The sequence below is a fragment of the Mirounga leonina genome, unplaced genomic scaffold, assembly GCF_011800145.1.
Source record: "Mirounga leonina isolate KUSES-001 unplaced genomic scaffold, KU_Mleo_1.0 Mir_488, whole genome shotgun sequence".
Classification (NCBI taxonomy): domain Eukaryota; kingdom Metazoa; phylum Chordata; class Mammalia; order Carnivora; family Phocidae; genus Mirounga; species Mirounga leonina.
The window spans coordinates 4,774,598-4,793,549 of record NW_023270777.1 but is presented as its reverse complement, the minus strand read 5'-3'; the positions used below and the strand labels follow the sequence as shown (position 1 = coordinate 4,793,549).

Genomic DNA, 18,952 nt, shown 5'->3' with positions numbered 1-18,952 from the left:
AACACTCTCCCACAGCCTTGCTAAAACTGGTGGGAAAGTGCGTTCACTCAGGAAACACCTAGTGATCACCTGTCTCTGCTGGCCAGAGGGGGCTTGTGTTCCTGGTCCCCCTGGGACTACAATAATCAGAAAGACAGTTTAGAGCACACTCAGGGCACTCATGCACAGAGACTGAAACACATATCCATTCTGCCTGTGAAAAAGGCCCATTTACTTGTGGATAGGCTTCAGGTTTGCCACACATTTAGAGGTTACAAAGGCACTCTCAGGGAATGTAGGCAGAAAGACATCATTTTTACAGTCTCCTGTGGCTTTGCCAACGCTTGCAGGTACTTCCCAGAAAAGAGCTTATATACTTGTCTGAAGCCCTGATTCTTTCAACTGTCATCCAGGGGATACCTCCAGATCTCCAGAGGTCAACAGTTGCAGTTCCACAGGACTGCATATACTTACAAGCTGCTGCCTGAGGACCTGGCTTCCAATCAGCCTGAAACTACGTGCTAACTGAGATGACTCCCTCTGGAACACACTTGGCACACCCTCAACAACTGGAACCTATTGGAACCTATCAAGAATAAATCAGACTACTTTGACCATAATAAAGGTACAAGAGACAACTAAGAGGTAGGGCAAGGTTGAAAGATAAGTTTCCCCTCCTACACAAGGCCACTCCTTCAAGACTGGGAGAGGCAGCTGTTTTTCATAATACATAAAAACAAACACAGAGAGTCAAGCAAAATTAGAAAACCAAGGACTATGTTCCAAACAAAAGAACAAGACAAAATCTCAGGGGGAAAAACACACACACACACACACACACACAAACCCTTAATAAAACAGAGATAAGTAATCTCTCTGATAAAGAGTTCAAAGTAATAGAAAGATGCTCACTAAATGCAGGAAAAGGATGGATGCACACAGTGAGAACTTCAACAAAGAGACTGAAAATATAAGAAAGTACCAAACAGAAATCACAGAGCTAAAGAATACAATAACTGAAAAATACACTAGAGGGGTTCAACAGAAGAAACAGAAGAACAAATCAACAACCAGGAAGACAGGGCAATGGAGCTCACCCAAAGAGAGCAGCAAAAAGAAAAAGAATTTTGAAAAGTAAAGATATCTTGGGGTGCCTGGGTGGCTCAGGCAGCTTGGGGTCCTGGGATCAAGCCCCATATCAGGCTCTCTGCTCAGCAGGAAGTCTGCTTCTCCCTCTGCCTCCCACCCCCCCCAACTTGTTTTCTCTCTCTCTCTCTCTCTCTAATAAATAAATAAAACCTTTTTTTTTAAGTAAAGATACCTTAAGAGACCAATAAATAAAATCTTTTTTTAAAAAAGTAAAGATATCTTAAAAGACACTATCAAGCAGAATAACACTCACATGACAAGGGTCCCAGAAGGAGAAGAGAAAGGGGCAGAAAACTTACTAGAAGAAATAATGGCTGAAAACTTCCCTAACCTGGGGAAGGAAAGTCTGGGGGAAGGAAACAGACATCCAGATTCAGGAAGCAAAGAGAGTTCCAGATAAGATGAATTCAAAGGGGTCCACACCAAAACACATTATAATTAAAATGTCAAAAATAAAAATAAAGAATCTTGAAAGCAGCAATATAAAAACAACTTGTTACATACAAAGGGATCACCATAAAACTAACAGCTGATTTTTCAGTAGAAATTTTGCAGGCCAGAAGAGAGTGGCTTGATATAGTCAAAGTGCTAAAAGTAAAAAACTTTCAAACAAGAATATTCTAATCATCAAGTCTATCATTCAGAATTTAAGGAGAGATAAAGAGTTTTTCAGACAAGCAAAAGCTAAAGAAGTTCATCACCACCACACTGGCCTTATAAGAAATGTTAAAGAGACTTTTTTTTTTTTTTGCTGAAAAGACATTAACAAGAAAACATATTAAAGTAAAAATGTCACTGGTAAAGGTGAATATACAGTAAAGGTATGAACTACTTATAAAGATAGAATGAAGGTTGAAAGAAAAAAGTAGTAAAAATTAACTATAACTACAATAATTAGTTAAGAGATACACAAAATAAAAAGATGTAAAAGGGGCACCTGGGTGGCTCAGTCGGTTAAGCGTCTGCCTTCGGCTCAGGTCATGATCCCAGGGTCCTGGGATCGAGCCCCGCGTCAGGCTCCCTGCTCAGTGGAGAGTCTGCTTCTCCCTCTCCCTCTGCCTGCCTCTCTGCCTACTTGTGCTCTCTATCTCTGTCAAATAAATAAATAAAAATCTTAAAAAAAAAAAAAAAGATGTAAAATATGACATCAAAAACATAAAACATGTGGGGGGAAATAAAAATGTAGAGGTTTAAAATGTATTCAAATTTAAGCTGCTATCAACTTAAGATAGCATATAAATAAATAACATATAATATCAACTTATTATATATATAGCCTGCTCTATGTGAATCTCATGGTAAAAAAAAAAGCAAAAACCACAAAGCAAAAACCTATAGCAGCTACACAAAAGATAATGAGAAAGGAATATAAGCATAACACTAAAGAAAGTCATCAAACCACAAAGGAAGAGAACAAGAAAAGAAGAAAGAAAGAGAGAGGAACTACAAAAACAGCCAAAAAAGAATTACTTGAAATGTAAATGGACTAAAATCTCCAATCAAATGACACAGAGTGGCTGAACTGAGTAAAAACAAAACAAACAAAAAAGACTCATCTACATATTGCCTATAAGAGACTCACTTCAGATCTAAGGATGCACATAGACCAAAAGTGAATGGATGGAAAAAAGATATTCTCTGCAATGGAAATGTAAAGAAAGCTGGCGTAGCTATACCTGTGTCAGACAAAATAGACTTTAAAACAAAGACTGTGATAAAAGACAAAGAATGGCATTACATAATGATAAAAGGGTCAATCCAATGAGAGGATTTAGTTGTAAATATTTATGCATCTAACACAGGAGGACCTAAATATATAAAGCAAATACGAACAGACCCAAAGGGAGAAATTCACAGCAATACAGTAATAGTAGGGGACTTTAATACTCTACTTACATCAATGGATATATCATCCAAAGAAAAAATCAATAGGGAAACACCAGCCTTAAATGATACCTTATACTGGATGGACTTAATAGTTATATACAGAACATCCCACCCAAAAGCAGGAAAATATACATTCTTCTCAAGTGCACATGAAACATTCCCTAGGATGGATCACATGTTAGGCCATGAAACAGATCTCCATAAATTAAAGAAAACTGAAATCATATCAAGCATCTTTTCCAACCACAATGGTATAAAACTAGAAGTCAGTTACAAGAAAACTGAAGAAATCACAGATATGTAGGGATGAAACAACATGCTACTGAAAAACCAATGAGTCAATGAAGAAATCAAAAGGGAAATTAAAAGAAAACACCTTGAGACAGATGGAAATGGAAATAAACAATCCAAAATTGATGGGATGCAGTAAGAACAGTTCTAACATGGAAATTTATAGCAATACAGGCCTACCTCCTGAAACAAGAACTCAAACAATCTAGCTTTACATCTAAAGGAACGAGAAAAAGAAGAACAAACTAATCCCAAAGTTAGTAGAAGGAAGGAAATCATATAGAGCAGAGCAAAAATAAATGAAATAGAGACTTAAAAAAAAAAAAAAAGAAAGGATCAGTGAAACTAAGAGCTGGTTCTTTGAAAGGATAAACAAAATTGACAAACTTTTAGCTAGATTCACCAAGAAAAAAAGAAAGAAGACTCAAATGAAATGAAAGAGGAGAAATTACAATTGATACCATAGAAATATGAAGGAAGGATCATAAGAGACTAGTATGAACAATTACATACCAACAAACTGGACAACAAAGAACATATGGATAAATTCCTAGAAATATACAATCTTCCAAGACTGAATCATGAAGAAATAGAAGATCTGAATAGACCAATTATTAGTAAGGAGATTCAATCAGTAATCAAAAGCTACCAACAAACAAAAGTCCAGGACCAGATATCTTTACTGGTGAATTCTACCAAACATTTGAAGAAGATTTAATAGATATCCTTCTTAAACTATTCCAAAAAATTAAAGATGAGAGAACACTTCTAAATGTGTTTTATGAGGCCAGCATTATCCCAATTCCAAAACCAAATAAGGAGACCATAAGAAAAGAAAATTACAGGCCAATATCCATGATGAACATGGATGTGAAAATCCTCAGCAAAATATTAGCAAACTGAATTCAACAATACATGGAAAGGATCAAACACCATGATCAACTGGGATTTATTCCAGGGGTGCAAAATGGTTCAATATCTGCAAACCAATGGGATATACGACATTAAAACAATAAGGTATAAAAATTATATGATCATCTCAATAGATGCAGAAAAAGCATTTGACACAATTCAACACTGTTTATGATAAAAACACTCAACCAAGTTGGTAAGAGGGAAAGTACCTCAACAAAATAAAACCTATGTATGACAAACCCACAACTAACATCATATTCATATTCCTGAAAGCTTTTCCTTTAAGACCACTTTTATTCAACGTAGTATTAGTAGTCCTAGCCATGGCAATTAGGCAAGAAAAATAAATAAAAGGCATCCAAATGGGGGGTGGGGAGGAAATCCCACTATTTGCAGATGATTCAAATGATACTATATACAGAGAACCCTAAAGGCTCCACACAAATACACATAAAAACCCTGTGAGAACTAATAAATGAATTTAGTGATACTGCAGGGTACAAGAATCAATTTACAAAAATCTGCTGCATTTCTATAAACTAATAATGAGCTATTGAAAAGAGAAATTAAGAAAACAACCCCATTGATAATTGCATCAAAAAGAATAAAATACCTAGGAATAAATTTAGCCAAGGAGAGGAAAGACCTATACACTGAAAACTGTAAACCACTGATGAAAGAAACTGACAAAAACACAAATAAATGGAAAGATATTTCCTGCTCACAGATTGGAAGAATTAATATTGTTTAAATGTCCATATTGCCTGAAGTAACTTACAGATTCAATGCAATCCCTATCAAAATTACAGTGGCATTTTAAACAGAAATAGAACCGATAATTTTAATATTTGTAGGGAACCACAAAAGACCTGGAAGAACAACAATCTTGAGAATGAAGAACCACACACAAGGCATTATGCCCCCTGTTTTCAAATTATACTACAAAGCTGTAGCAATCAAAACAGTATGGCACTGGCATGAAAACAGACACATAGATCAATGGAAAAGAAAAGAGAGCCCAGAAATAAACCCACACATATATGGTCAATTAATTTGCAACAAAGGAGCCAAGGGAAAGGGTAGTCTCTTCAATAAATGGTGTCGGGAAAACTGGACAGTCACAAGCAAACACATGAAAGGAATTCACTATCTTATGTCATACACAAAAATTTACTCAAAGTGTGATTAAAGACTTGAATGTAAGACCTGAAACTGTAAAACTCCTAGAAAAAAACACAGGCATAAGCTCCTGGACATCAGTCTTGGCACTGAATTTTTAGGTTTGATTCCAAAAGCAAAGGTAACAAAAGCAGTAATAAACAAGTGAGATTATATCAAACCAAAAAGCTTCTGTGCAGTAAAAGGAACCATCAGTGAAACAGGGATGCAACCCACTGAATGGGAGAAACTATTTGCCAATCATATGTCCGATAAGAGGTTAATATCCAAAACATATAAAGACCTCAAACAACTCAATAGCACAAAACCCCACAAACAATCTGATTGAAAAATGGACAGAGGATCTAACTAGACATTTTTCCAAAGAAGACACAGACGGCCAACAGGCACATGAAAAAATGTTCAGCATCATGAATCATCACGGAAATGCAAGTGAAAACCACAATGAGGTATCACCTCATACCTGTTAGAACAGCTTCATCAAAAAGACAAGAAATAACAAGTGTTGATGAGGATGTGGAGAAAAGAGAGCCCTTGTGCACTGTTGGTAGGAATGTAAGTTGGTGCAACCACTGTGGAAAACAGTATGGAGGCTCCCAAAAGATTAAAGAGTAAACCTACCATATGATCCAGCTATTCCACTTCTGGGTATTCATCCAAAGGAAATAAAAACACTAATTCAAAGAGATATCTGCACCCCTATGTTCATTGCAGCATTATTCACGATAACCAACACATGGAAATAACGTAGAGTATCCATTGATGGATAAATGGAAAAGAAGATGCAGTTCGTATATACAATGGAATACTACTGAGCCATAAAAAAAGACAACCTTGCCATTTAGAACAACACAGGATGGGCCTTGAGGGTTGTTAGGTTGGCCAGTGACGCAGGTGGCAAAGAATTGCTCCAAGAGTAGACCAACACGCAAGACAGAGTTGATTCACTTTCCAAGGGAGGAGAGGTGCCAGACATTAAGAGAAATGTTGGCCCCGAGTTCCTGTGAGGCTGGGCCTTTTAAGGGGTTTTTAAGGATGTGAGAGGGTTGCAGCTGCATCCGTGGGGAGGTGGTGAGGGGGTCCCATTCTTGGCAGGGGAGAGCAGAAGGTGGCAGGTTTCCAAGCGGCTCTGTCCAGGGCTCCATCAGGATGCCGGTTGTGGTCAGGCTAGAGAAGATGTTTTGTAGTTGGGGTCTACTTTCTGAAAATGTAGGGCACCATGGCCTGGGAAAACAAAGTTAGGGCCAAGTGCAGACACCTGTGAGTTTTGCCTGTAAGCATGGTTGTGGGTGGCGGGGGAAGGCGGACTTTGAATAGATTCCTCTCAAGGGTATTATGCTAAGTGAAGTCAGGCAGAGAAGGACAAATATTGTATGATTTCACTTACACGTAGAATCTGAAAAACAAAAAGGAAGAAACAAACCAAAACTCATAGGCACAGAGAACAGATGGGTGGGTATCAGGGGGGTAGAGGGTTGGGAGGTGGGCAAAAAGGGTGAAGGGGGTCCGATGTATGGTGACAGATGGCAATGAGATTTAGTGTGGTGATCACCTAGTATTATACACCAACATCAAATTATTATGGTGTATACCAGCAGCTAATATAATGCTCTATATCAATTTTTTCTCAATTTTTATTTATTTATTTAAGATTTTTATTTATCTATTTATCTGACAGACAGAGAGACACAGCAAGAGAGGGAACACAAGCAGGGGGACTGGGAGAGGGAGAAGCAGGTTTCCCACTGAGCAGGGAGCCCGATGTGGGGCTCAATCCCAGGACCCCGGGATCATGACCTGAGCCGAAGGCAGACGCTTAATGACTGAGCCACCCAGGCGCCCCTCAATTTTTATCTAAAAAAAAATTGGCTTTGGACAGGTTAAAATGAAATCCATGTAAGTGTTGGGTGTGGGGAGAGCAAAGAAGAGGCTGAAGACTGAGCCCTGGAGCAGATCATCATGTGCTGGGAAAATGAGGAGAAACCAGCAAAAGAGGCTGCGGGAGAGTGGCCAGGGAGGCTGGGCTCTGTGGCTGAAGGAAGCGAGTATGTCAAGGAGGGGGGCCTGATGAGCAAGGTCAAAAGCTGCTGGTAAACGGAGCCATGGGAAACTGAGGCTCCACCTTGGAACCAACAAGACGGACATAAATGGAGGTGGTAGCTGACCTTGACAAGGTCATGATCTGTAAGCCAACATGCAGGCTGCCAGCTAAACATTACTGTCTTCATTTTACAGATATGGAAGCTGAGGCCAGGAGGGGCCCCGTGAGGCGCCCAGGGCCACATAACCAGTGAGCGGTGGGGACAGGACAGGGACGCGGATGTATCTGACGTCACTCCACTCACTGTCAGAGTTTTCTCGTTCTGGCCATCCAGGCTCCTTACCCCCGCAGCCCCTGAGAAGGTGGCCTTGAATTTACAGCCAAGTGGGCAGTGTCAGCATGAGGTCCTTCTAGACAGTAGCTTGATCCAGCTGGAAACATAAGCCTGGTGTTTCATTTGCGTGGTTTGTATTCCTGGAACTTATTAGACTTACTCTCAGCTCAGCTCTTAAGAAAAATGTCACTGATTCTCACTGGACCCACAGGTGAGCAAGTTTTGAGGGCCAACTCCACCACCCTTGATGTCCAGTCCCGAATTCTATAACCTCTCCAGCCAGAGAGAAGTCTGCCAGGTCCTGCCAAGGCTTGGCCCCCCTGCTTCCAACGTGCTCAGCACCTTCTCTGGGTCCTCCTTGTCCATCATCCCCTTGAAACTAGGGCAAAACTGCAATGAGTGCATTTCGATTTCTTCATCTCTAGAGCATCTTACTGATTATGGTGAACGTTAGCTACTTTGGAAATGCATTTTTCAGCTTATAACACTATTTTTTCAATATTTTATGATGAAAAACTTGAAAGAGAGAGAGCAAAGTTGAAAGTATTGTGCAGTGAACACCCATATGCCATCACCTCGAGTCTACATTTAACATTTTGTTCTGCTTTCCTTCTATTCCTCCCTCTGTCCATCATCAATCTGTGTTATTTTTTTTTAAGATTTTTTTTATTTATTCATTTGAGAGAGAGAACAAGACAGAGCAGGAGCATGAGCAAGGGGAAGGGTCAGAGGGACAAGGAGAAGCAGACTCCCCGCTAAGCAGGGAGCCCAATTCGGGGCTTGATCCCAGGACCCTGAGATCATGACCTGAGCTGAAGGCAGACGCTTCACCGACTGAGCCACCCAAGAACCCCAATCTGTCATTTTTTTGACGAGTTTTCAAATAAGATGCAGACGTTAGGACCCTTCACCTGTAAACACCTCAGCGTGTATATCATTAACTAGAGTTTAATATTTGCTTATGGCTTTCCTTTTTTGAGATAAAGTTTGCAAACAGAGAAATTAACAAATCTCAAGCTTAATGTATTCTGAGTTTGAACAAATACATACACACCCGGGGAACTGAAACTTCCATCAAGATAGAGAACGTTGTCATCACCCCAGAAAGTTCCCTCATGCCCTTCCCCCCTCCCACCCCAGAGGCAACCGCTGATCTGATGTTTTTCACCATAGATGATTTTGCCTATTCCAGAATTTCCCGTAAATGGAATCCTCCAGCATGAGCTCTTCTGTGCCCAGCTTCCCTGGCTCAGCACAATGCTTTTGCAACTCACTAATGCAATAGCGTGTTATTAGTAGTTCATTTCTTGGGTTTTTGCGGGTTTTTTTGTTTTTGTTTTTATTTTTTTGCTAGTAGCATTCCATTATGTGAATATATCACAGACTGTTCATCCATTCTCCTGTTCACTGCAATAATTATTTGGATAAAGGAAATGATTCTTTAGTGAATTTCTAGTTGGGATGCTTCTGCTTTTCTGTTAAGAATTCTCTCATCATTTAAAGCAAACTGGGTCTGAGTCATGGCTGTTAGAAGCCGTGTCTTTGACATCAGAAAGCTGTGGATTGCTATTTCAGTGCCGACCGTTACTAACCGGGTGACCTCTTGCCAGTCACCTCGCCACCCATGCTGCATCTTACTTTTCCCATCTGAACACTGGGCATGAAAACATCTAGAGGATGTGAGACGCTTATCAGAATGAGAGTAGCTAGTTCATTCCTTTGCTCATTCAGGTAAGAATTAAGTATCTTATGGTTTTTGGTGCTATTGTAAATGGAATCGTTTCTCTAATTTCTCTTTCTACAGTTGCATTGTTAGTGTATAAGAAAGGTTACACCAGTTAGAATGGCCAAAATGGACAGGGAAAGAAACAACAAATGTTGGAGAGTTTGTGGAGAAAGGGGAACCCTCTTACACTGTTGGTGGGAATGCAAGTTGGTAGAGCCACTTCGGAAAACAGTGTGGAGGTTCCTCAAAAATTTAAAAATAGAGCTACCCTATGACCCAGAAATTGCACTCCTGGGTATTTACCCCAAAGACACAGATGTAGTGAAAAGAAGGGCCATGTGCACCCCAATGTTCATAGCAGCAATGTCTGCAATAGCCAAACTATGGAAAGAGCCGAGATGCCCTTCAACAGATGAATGGATAAAGAAGATGTGGTCCATATATACAATGGAATATTACTCAGCCATCAGAAAAGATGAATACCCAACTTTTACATCAACATGGATGGGACTGGAGGAGATTATGCTAAGTGAAATAAGTCAAGCAGAGAAAGTCAATTATCATATGGTTTCACTTATTTGTGGAACATAAGGAAAAACATGGAGGACATTAGGAGAAGGAAGGGAAAAATGGGGGGGGGGATTGGAGGGAGAGATGAACCATGAGAGACTATGGACCTGAAAAACAAACAGGGTTTTAGAGGGGAGGGGGGATTGGTTAGCCCGGTGATGGGTATTAAGGAGGGCACGTACTGCATGGAGCACTGGGTGTTATACGAAAACAATGGATCGTGGATCACTACATCAAAAACTAATGATATATTGTATGGTGACTAACATAACATAATAAAATTAAAAAAAAAAAAAAAAGAATTCAGTAACAGGTGCCTGCTCTGTTCTGACCCTGCTAAGCCCTGGGAAAGCAGCGGGAATCAAAAGGAGGTAGGTCTCCATGGGGCTTTCAGACGGGTGGGTTATGCAGACACCAGACAGCTAGCTACACAGTTAATGATTTAATTGTCATTGTTATCAGCGCTGCAGGGGGAGAAGGGGCAGGTGCTGGGAGCCTGTAAACAGGGTTATTCAAGAGCAGAAGTAGGAGCCAGGGTTAAATAAGCTTAAGGGGAAGCCTTCCGGGCAGAAGGAGCCAGAAGGAGCCGCAGAGCTCCAGGCTCTCCGGAGGGATGGAGCAGCACGGGCTGGAAGGACTGGAGAAGGCTGTGTCAGGAGAGCGCAGGTGGATATGGGTGGTGGAGGGGAAGGCCGAGGAGCAGGGCATAAGGGGAGGCTGGCCAGACTGGGTTTCGTAGATGGCGTTCAAAGCTCAGAGCCATAGGCAGCAAGGGCAGGCTGGGCTGGATCCTTCACACAAGACTGCCAGGGGGCGCTGCCTGCTTTGGTCACTGTTACAGCCCTAGTGCTCAGAACAGTGCCTGGATCGATTTGGGGAAGGAAGGGAGAACGGGAGGCTTGATCTGAAGCCAAGGTTTGGGATTTGGGTCTGACACAGGTCGCTGGCTGCAGCGCAGAGCCCAGGGCAGGAGGAAGCTCGCAGAGTGCATGCATTTGCTTGGGTGGCCACTAGCAAAACAGCATGGGCTGCAACCACGGAGTGTATTTTCTCACGCTGCCGTAGACGGGAAGTTCGAGACCAAGGTGCCATCAAGGTGGCTTTTCGGAGATCTCTCCCCCTGGCTTGTAGATGGCCAGCTTTTCACCGTGTCCTCTGACTTTCCACCGTTCCTGCCCGGAAGAGAGATCTCTGGTAGCTCTTCTTAAAAGGCTGTCAGTCCAGAGGATGGGTTAGCCTGGTGATGGGTATTGAGGAGGGCACGTTCTGCATGGAGCACTGGGTGTTATGCACAAACAAGGAATCATGAAACACTACATCTAAAACTAATGATGCAATGTATGGGGATAATATAAGAATTTAAAAAATTAAAAAAAAAAAAAAGGCTGTCAGTCCTATCCGATTAGGGCCCCACCCTTGTGACCTCATTTAACTTTATCTCAGGAGAGCCCCCCCCCCCCGTCTCCCAAAGCAATCACCACTGGGGGTCAGAGCTTTGATATAGGAGTTGGGGGGGCAGGGCCACAGTTCAGGCCACAACAGGGCGGATGCAGGGAAACCAGTTAGGAGGTTAGGGAAGAAATGCTGACGTCTTGGGTTAGGTGTTGGCACTGAGCAGAAAAGTCTACCAGCATCGGCGGTGGACTTTCACGGGGAGGGAGGAGTCGGAGGTGCCCAGGAGAACACATAGGTTTCTGCAGTGAATTGAGTGGTGGCCCCCGAAAAGATCTGTCCCTGTCCTAACCCCTGGGACCTGTGTATGTGATCTTATTTAGAAAAAGGGTCTTTGCAGATAACCAGGTGAGATCATCCCAGATTACGGGGCAGGGGCGGGGGAGGCTACATCCAACAGTCCAGTCCATCTGTCTCCCTATAAGAGACAGAAAAATGAAAAATGAAGACAGGGACCAGAGAAGGCGTTGTGAAGTGACAGAGCCTGGAGTCATATGACCACAAGGAGCACCCCCCCCCAAAGGTGAAAGAGGCAAGAAAGGAGTCTCCCCAGAGCCTTCGGTGGGGAGTACGTCCCTGTCGACACCTTGATTTTGGACTTGCCATGTCCAGAAAGGTGGAAGAATACATTTTTGTTGTTTTAAGTCACCAGTTTTGTGATTAACCAGCTAAGGCAACCCTAGGCAGCTAATCCAAAGAGTAACTGAATGTCGGGTGAAGGTGTCACCTGGGAGAGGTGGGGGGGACCACGGCTTGTAGGATGGGAGGGAGAGAGAGTCTAGATCGGGTGTGAAGGACCCAAGGGCAGCAGGCCGGCTCACCATAAATACGCAATACCAGATGGCTAGTATCATTATTATTTACTTTTGGCATGCCCTGGTGTTAGAAGAAGTGATTGCTTCCCTGGAACATATCTGATCTGCCCGGAATCTTGGGGTGGCAAACAATCTGCCAGGACGCGGCAGAGCTCGGCTCTTCCCCTGCAACACTGCCCTTTGGACACCAGTATTTCGGGTACAAAGTTCTGTTTGCACCTCTTCACCTCGGGCTGAGCCCAGCTCCGCACCCACCCAGAAAGTCTCTGGCACAAGCAGGCAGGTGGAGCCAATGGAAACAGCCAGCCGGCCCTGCCCTCCTTCCCTTCTTCCGCCCACAGATCCACCACTGGTAGCAGGAGTCCGCCATCTTGTGGACACCCACCGTCCTAACAGCCTGGTCCTAAATCAGGTCGGGATGAGAGAGAAGCTGGCTCAAGTCCCTTCACTTTTCCCACTTCCAAGTACAGCTTCGTGTCATCAGGCTCCAAAGGTCAAGGGTTTGGGCGGAACCATCTTTCTGGTCTTTAAAAGAGCTAAGAGGCAAGCACAAGGGCGTGGAAGCGGGCCATGAGGGATTGCCCCTTCGGCATCCGGGGGGTCTGCAGGTCATCCTTTAAGCCCCCCCTCTCCAGTTAATGGGGCGGGAGCGGCTGTTTGGTGGGAGAGAGAGCGTTGGGCCTACTTCCCTCTCTGCTTTCATCAACCTACAGGAGGCCTCTCTATGCCCCTGGACACGTCCAATTCTGAGTCACAGGTCAACAAGCTGGGGTCTTTCCCAAGGACTGTATTTAAGAGCTAGTGTGTGCCTCAGTGTCTTCATCCATTAAATGGGGATAATAACAGGACTTGCCTGATTGATGTGTTGTTGGCATGAAATGAGTTCCTCTACACACAGTGCTTAGAGAATTGCCTTAACGCCACGGGCTCAGTACGAGTTAACTACCACAATCTACACACACAACCCCCCCCCCCCCCAACAACAAACCCAATCTTCCAGCAACTTTCTTACGGCAGTCCGATGTTTCCCCACTCATGGTTGGATACCACCAGTATCCAAGTAAGCCAGGTCCTGTGGGAGAGAAATACAAATGAGGGAGGTACAGTCCTTACCTCCTGCAATTCATGGGACAGTCCGGCAGCAGGAAAGGTGCCCATACACTCGGAATGGTGGCTACAAAGTCAAAACTAAGTCGTGCTTTTAAAAAGCAACAAGAGCAAGTGTGAGAAGCAGGAGAAGAGGATGCTTGGTCCCACCTGAGGACCAGGTGCTCACCCTCAAGGGAATCTGTCTGGAGCCGAGAGCGGGTTCTCATGTTTTATTCCCCCCATGTGTCCCGTTGGCTTTATGTCCTCGGCCACTCACTCACGTGAGCTTCTTTCTCCCCGTGGCCACTGCCTACCCTCCCAGCCTAGCCGGCGTCACGTCTGTCCTGGTCTATGGCAAGTGGGTCCTAGCCAATCCCTGTGCATCCTATGGGCTCTCCCAGCCTCCACCCAAGCGCACCTCCCACGCTGCCGCCCCTGGCTCAGTGTTCCGGGGGGCTTTTCACTGCACTTGAGAGAAAACCGACCTCCTTAACCTGCACCCTTCCAGCATCATCTCTCTTCACTCACATGGGGCCCTGCTGAGCTTCTGGATTCGGGGCCTTCCGACACGCTCCTCTGTCTGCATGAGGCACTGCCCCACGCCTTCTCCACCGGCACTCGCCCTTCATCTTTCGGGGCACCCCCAAAAGTTCCCTCTGCAGGAAGTTTTTCGAAGCCCTTGGGAAAAAACCCGATTCCCCTTGTTGCACACATCCCCACAGCTGTCCGCGCTTTCCCACAATTCCCTGCTGGGATCACCTGCCTGTGTGTGTGATTATTGTTCCGTCTGTCCACACCACGGGGCAAGGACCGTGTCTGTCCTGTTCACAGTCACGTCCACGGTTATCAGCATAGCACCTGACACGTAGGAAGGCCTGAATATTTAGTGACTGTGTGAAATCCATGGCCCCAGTGATAGGGAGCAGCGTGATGCATTGAAATACATGTGGAGGGTACGCTGAACTGTACATATTCTCGCTCTGGTGGTATAAGGGCACATCCAGGATTTCGAGGAACATTATTTGAGCCAGGCATCTTTCATTGTCAATCAGTACGAATAAGCCTTAAGGCTTTCATACCACGGTCTTAAGTTGTTTTGCAAAAGCACATCAATCCTTGCCACGGTGAGACACACGTCTGATTTCAGAGACCTTGGGAGGAAGCGGTCTTTACAGCTGGGAGTAGAACCCCTCCATTGTCCTATTCCAACGCCACTCCCTGCCAACAACAACACACCCCTTACGCAGACTCAGCAGACTGGAGAGAAGGCTGGAGATCCAATGTGGTGGACGGAGAAAGGTGGATGGGACACTCTCTGGCACAGGGCAGGATTCTTGTTCCCTGTCATCTCTCCCCAAACACGTCATCCAGGGGGCATCGCTCACACCCACGTTCAGAACATTCTGCAGAGCGAGGGTCCCCTCACTGATGAGGATCCCGCTGCAGACTCTGTCTCTCCCGCTCCACCCCACTCCAGAGTGGCTGACCACCCCTGGCAGGACTGATGATGGGGACGGCTACAAGGTCAACGAGTCTATACAGGAGAACGGCACTCTCAGGATGACGCCGCACTTAGAAACTGACCAGATGGCTGGCGCCGACACGTCAGCCCATTCTCCACTCTGTAGGCCAGGCGGGTACGAGGCCATTCTCTCTGGAACTGGAGCTCAGGAATCACAGCAAGGAGAGGAACGGAGCTTGTGAATTGCCTCTCAGGCCCCATCAGCCTCCACGAGGACAGCCTGGCAAGGAAATGTGAGTGTCCGTGGCCAGGGGAGCCAAGCAGCTCTCCGGCCTGCGCCCGGACGGGCTGGGTCTGCTCTTGCCCCCCGGATGGAAACGACTCTGTGGGTTTCCACTGCCGCCAATCCCCCTTTGCTGACACTCTTTCTTTTAGATCTGTTTGAGCCCTGATCCGCTCTCCCTCGATCCCATGGCCCCTGGAGGCCGGCTGTGTCTTTGTGCGGGTTTGCCGGTCTCTGCTTGGTCTCTTAGCCGTGAATTCATAATCCCAGTTGCAGAGAACAGGCAAGCCCCTCTCTTTGCAAGTCTTCTGAGGACAGAACCCGTGTGCTGCCCAGTCCCCTCACTCGGCACCGGAGGCTCTCACCGCTGTCGTGATGCTTTGCTGACCTGGGAGCCGGGGGCCAGCCCAGCAGGATGAAGGCCTTCCCGTCCACATGGCCTCCTCCCTGCAGCCGTGTGACATTGCACTGAAAAAGGAAGATGAAGTGACTTTTGATGAAGAGCTCTCTGGGAGACTGGATTCATTCAAACTTGTTTTGTTTCTCATTACTTTTCAGATGAGGCCTTCTCTTCGCTCTCTTTGCAAAATCTGGACAAACAGGATTTCAAGCATCAGCTTAACTACTGAATCATGATTTTACAAGTCACCATTCGGTGTCACGGGGGACAAAAACCCAACTCACATAGGCTTATATGTAAAAGCGGGACTTCATTGGCTAACAAAACTGAAGGGTGGAGAGGCAGTTCCCAGCGACAGCCGTGGATGGTTCCAGAACCTCAAGTGATGGCATCAGGTACCCACCCTCTTTATCTCTGAGCTCAGATCCCTCTACGTGAGTCTGCCCTCAGGAAGGCTTGCTCCTGGTAGCCTCAGCATACACAACATCAGCCCAACCCACTCAGCAAAAAAGAAAGCCCCTCTCTAATAGTCCAGCTAGGGTTACCAGTCTCTGCAAATACTGCAGACACATTTATACTAAAAAATTATTCCTTGTTGATCTGAAATGCAAATTCTGTACTTTATCTGGCAACTTCAGTCCAGCACAGGCCCCAGGACTGAAGCTGGCTAGTTTGAAACACATACCAGCCCAGACCCAGGTGCTGTGGTCAGGAGGAGGGGTTAGGCCAACCGGCAGGCCAAGGTCACCTCCCTATCTTTGGGAAGGGGGCAGCATGGTCAGCCCTCTGAGTATCCACACCCCGATAGTGGGAGATGGGTCCCCTCCCAAATAACTGGGATGCTAACCCGTGAAGGGGAATGAAGCCTGCACACGTGAAAACAACGCATGTCCACACAGGATCCGGAAGGTCCCAGACAATAGTGAAAAGTATAAAACTCCACGGTGGCTTTATGGCACACCACTTTTCACACCGTTCCTTCTTCGCCACGTACACTCCTGTTTGGTTGGCCGAGCAGGTACTAGAATCCCTCCCTGTATGAGTTTGCTACTGCCACCATGACAATGGGGAGCTTAAGCAGCAGACAGCTATTTTCAGACTATCATTCTGGGGGCTGGAAGTCCAAGGTCAAGGTGTTGACAGGGCTGGGTTCTTCTGAGGCCTCTCTCTTGGGTTTGCGGATGGCTGTCTTCCCGCTGTGTGTGTCATGTCTCTGTGTCCTAATCTCCTCTTCTTAGAAGGACACCGGTCATATCGGATTAGGACCCACGATAATGACCTCATTTTAACTTAACTACCTCTTTTAAGACCCTTGCTCCAGTGAAAGGTGAAATAAAATGGAGTCACTTATGTCAAGGGGTTTTACAAAGGGAGCCAGGAGATCATTAAGGAGGTGGGCCTTAAGCACATCCTCACTGGGTAGAACTCCTGCACCAGGCCAAACCACAAATATGCCAAGGACTCTGCATGATCACCTGCAGCTGGCTATAGTAATGGACTTTTGCTTAGTGGTAGCCTCGGCAACCAGTTATGTCTAGCCAACATTTGCTTTCGGCCACCGGCAGCAATCAAAATTCTTTGTAAACAACCTATGCAAGCATTCCCTCGTGTCTTTGGAAACCTAACTCGTGTTCTCTCATGGGACACAATTTGGGCTGCGACCTGAACCTGTGCCCCCCAAATTTCAATTAGGGTCACAACGTCAACATATGAATTGGCATGGGGATGCGATTCAGCCTAAAACGCTACCCTCTCCTTCATTTATTTACTTTTTTTTTAGGTAAGGAATTGGGCAGTGAGGGTGGTCACGACTTGTCCCCCCAGTCCCAGGGCTGATTCAGTGGCGGAACTCACTAAGGAGCCATGTCCTCTGCCTGGCCTTTATCCCCAACGTGTAGCCTGCCCTTGGCCAGCCTGCATGCTCCCTTCCGGAAAAGCACTCAGCAAATCCACCCTCCTGGGCCCTGCACTCAGCACAGGGCCAGGCACCCAGCAGGTGGTTCTTGAAATAAGCATTCCTTAAAAGGAATGAAACAGGAAAAAAAAGTCCCTGAAGCATTTTAGGAGATTAAGCTAAAAGGAGAGGAGGACAGGAGCACGTGCTCATGATTTGAAGTGATAAAGACTCCTTAGAACAGCAAAAATGATGAGGCCTATGGATGTGTAAATGAGCCTGGGGAAGACTAATCAGAGGGTAAATTACAAAACAAAAAAGGACCGTAAAACAAGTGAGAGGGGAGAACAGTGAATATTTCAGTGTCTTTTAGTTCATAAGAAATTCATGAGCGACGCGTGTGGAAATTTTGTTGGTTTTGGTGGTGGGAAAGAATTGTAAATATGTATAATATGTAAATACCTTTTATAATAAAAGCCCATGAAGATAAATGAGCCTGTCTGCAGAAAAGCTGGAAGCTGTGTAAGATGCCAGAATTAACTGTCCTCACTAAGAAATTACCATAATGCTTACGGGGCACTGAAAGTTCCTCCCGCTCTGGAAAGAAATGCATAAATACTAATCAGAAAATGCACACAGACCCAGCGCCTCTTTCTTTCTCCACCACCCCCCCTCCCCAAATCTCTCTCTTTTTTTTTTTTTTCACGTGAGGAAGGCAGCCTTGATGACCAGGCAGCAAAGATGGACTGACCGGGTTCAAATATGACCTCCTTCCACCACCCACACCCTATGCTGAAAGTGGACTCCAACCACCTCCAAGCTGACCTCACACTTTCTAACTGATCGCGTTCTCCTTTCCAGCTTCTCTCTCAACTGGGGCAAAAGACCCTTCCGCAAAGCACCCGGTGATGGGAACCGAAGCACCGGTTCAAGCAGTAAGGACTGCCCGGAGCCAGCAAGACCCCGCCCACGACTGACCCCAAGAAAATGGCCCAGCCGACCTGCACGCCCACCTGCACTGCACCAGAGCTCGCACATGCATCCCTGTCCCTCACTTTCCTTATGTAAACCTGGAAGGGTTTTCAGCACTTTGGAGACAGACTTTGAGCGGCCGTCTGTGGTCTTCCCAGTGTCGGCCTCCCTGAAATAAATTCCTTTCTTGTTTCCCCACCACTCCGCTCCCTGCCTTTAGAGTTTGCCAGCGGAGTAGTGGCCAAATCTGGTCTGTTTGGGGACCCCGGAGCCAGGTGCTCTGCGCCCCCGCTACGTTGCTATCTTGGCCAAGTCATCCAGCCGCTCTGGGACCCGCTCTCCTCGTCTGTGAAATGGGGACACCACACCTTCCTTCCCCACGTTTTGGGGAGACTCTAGTGGGAGAAGTAGTAAGGCTCATGTAGTGCCACCTCCCTAGCCGGCGAGCGGCGGCCAGCGGCCACTCAACACCTGGGGACCAGAGAATCTGGCGCAGGGTAGGTCAGGTCCCAGC

The 18,952-nt window shown here is 45.6% G+C and overlaps 1 protein-coding gene across 3 annotated transcripts in view; it reads right to left on the bottom strand.

Annotated features, from left to right (window-relative positions):
* Window positions 1-18,952, bottom strand: part of ADPRM (ADP-ribose/CDP-alcohol diphosphatase, manganese dependent) — a 283,736-nt gene that overhangs the window by 237,435 nt on the left and 27,349 nt on the right. Inside the window, exon 4 of one of the 3 annotated variants that reach the window (XM_034989614.1) lies at window positions 13,644-15,640. The exons of the other annotated variants lie outside the window; for them this stretch is intronic. Within the exon in view, the coding sequence (XP_034845505.1) occupies window positions 15,534-15,640 (107 nt within the window). The 3' untranslated portion in view covers window positions 13,644-15,533. Of the gene's footprint in view, window positions 1-13,643; window positions 15,641-18,952 lie in introns of those variants that run through there. 3 annotated transcript variants of the gene reach the window in all.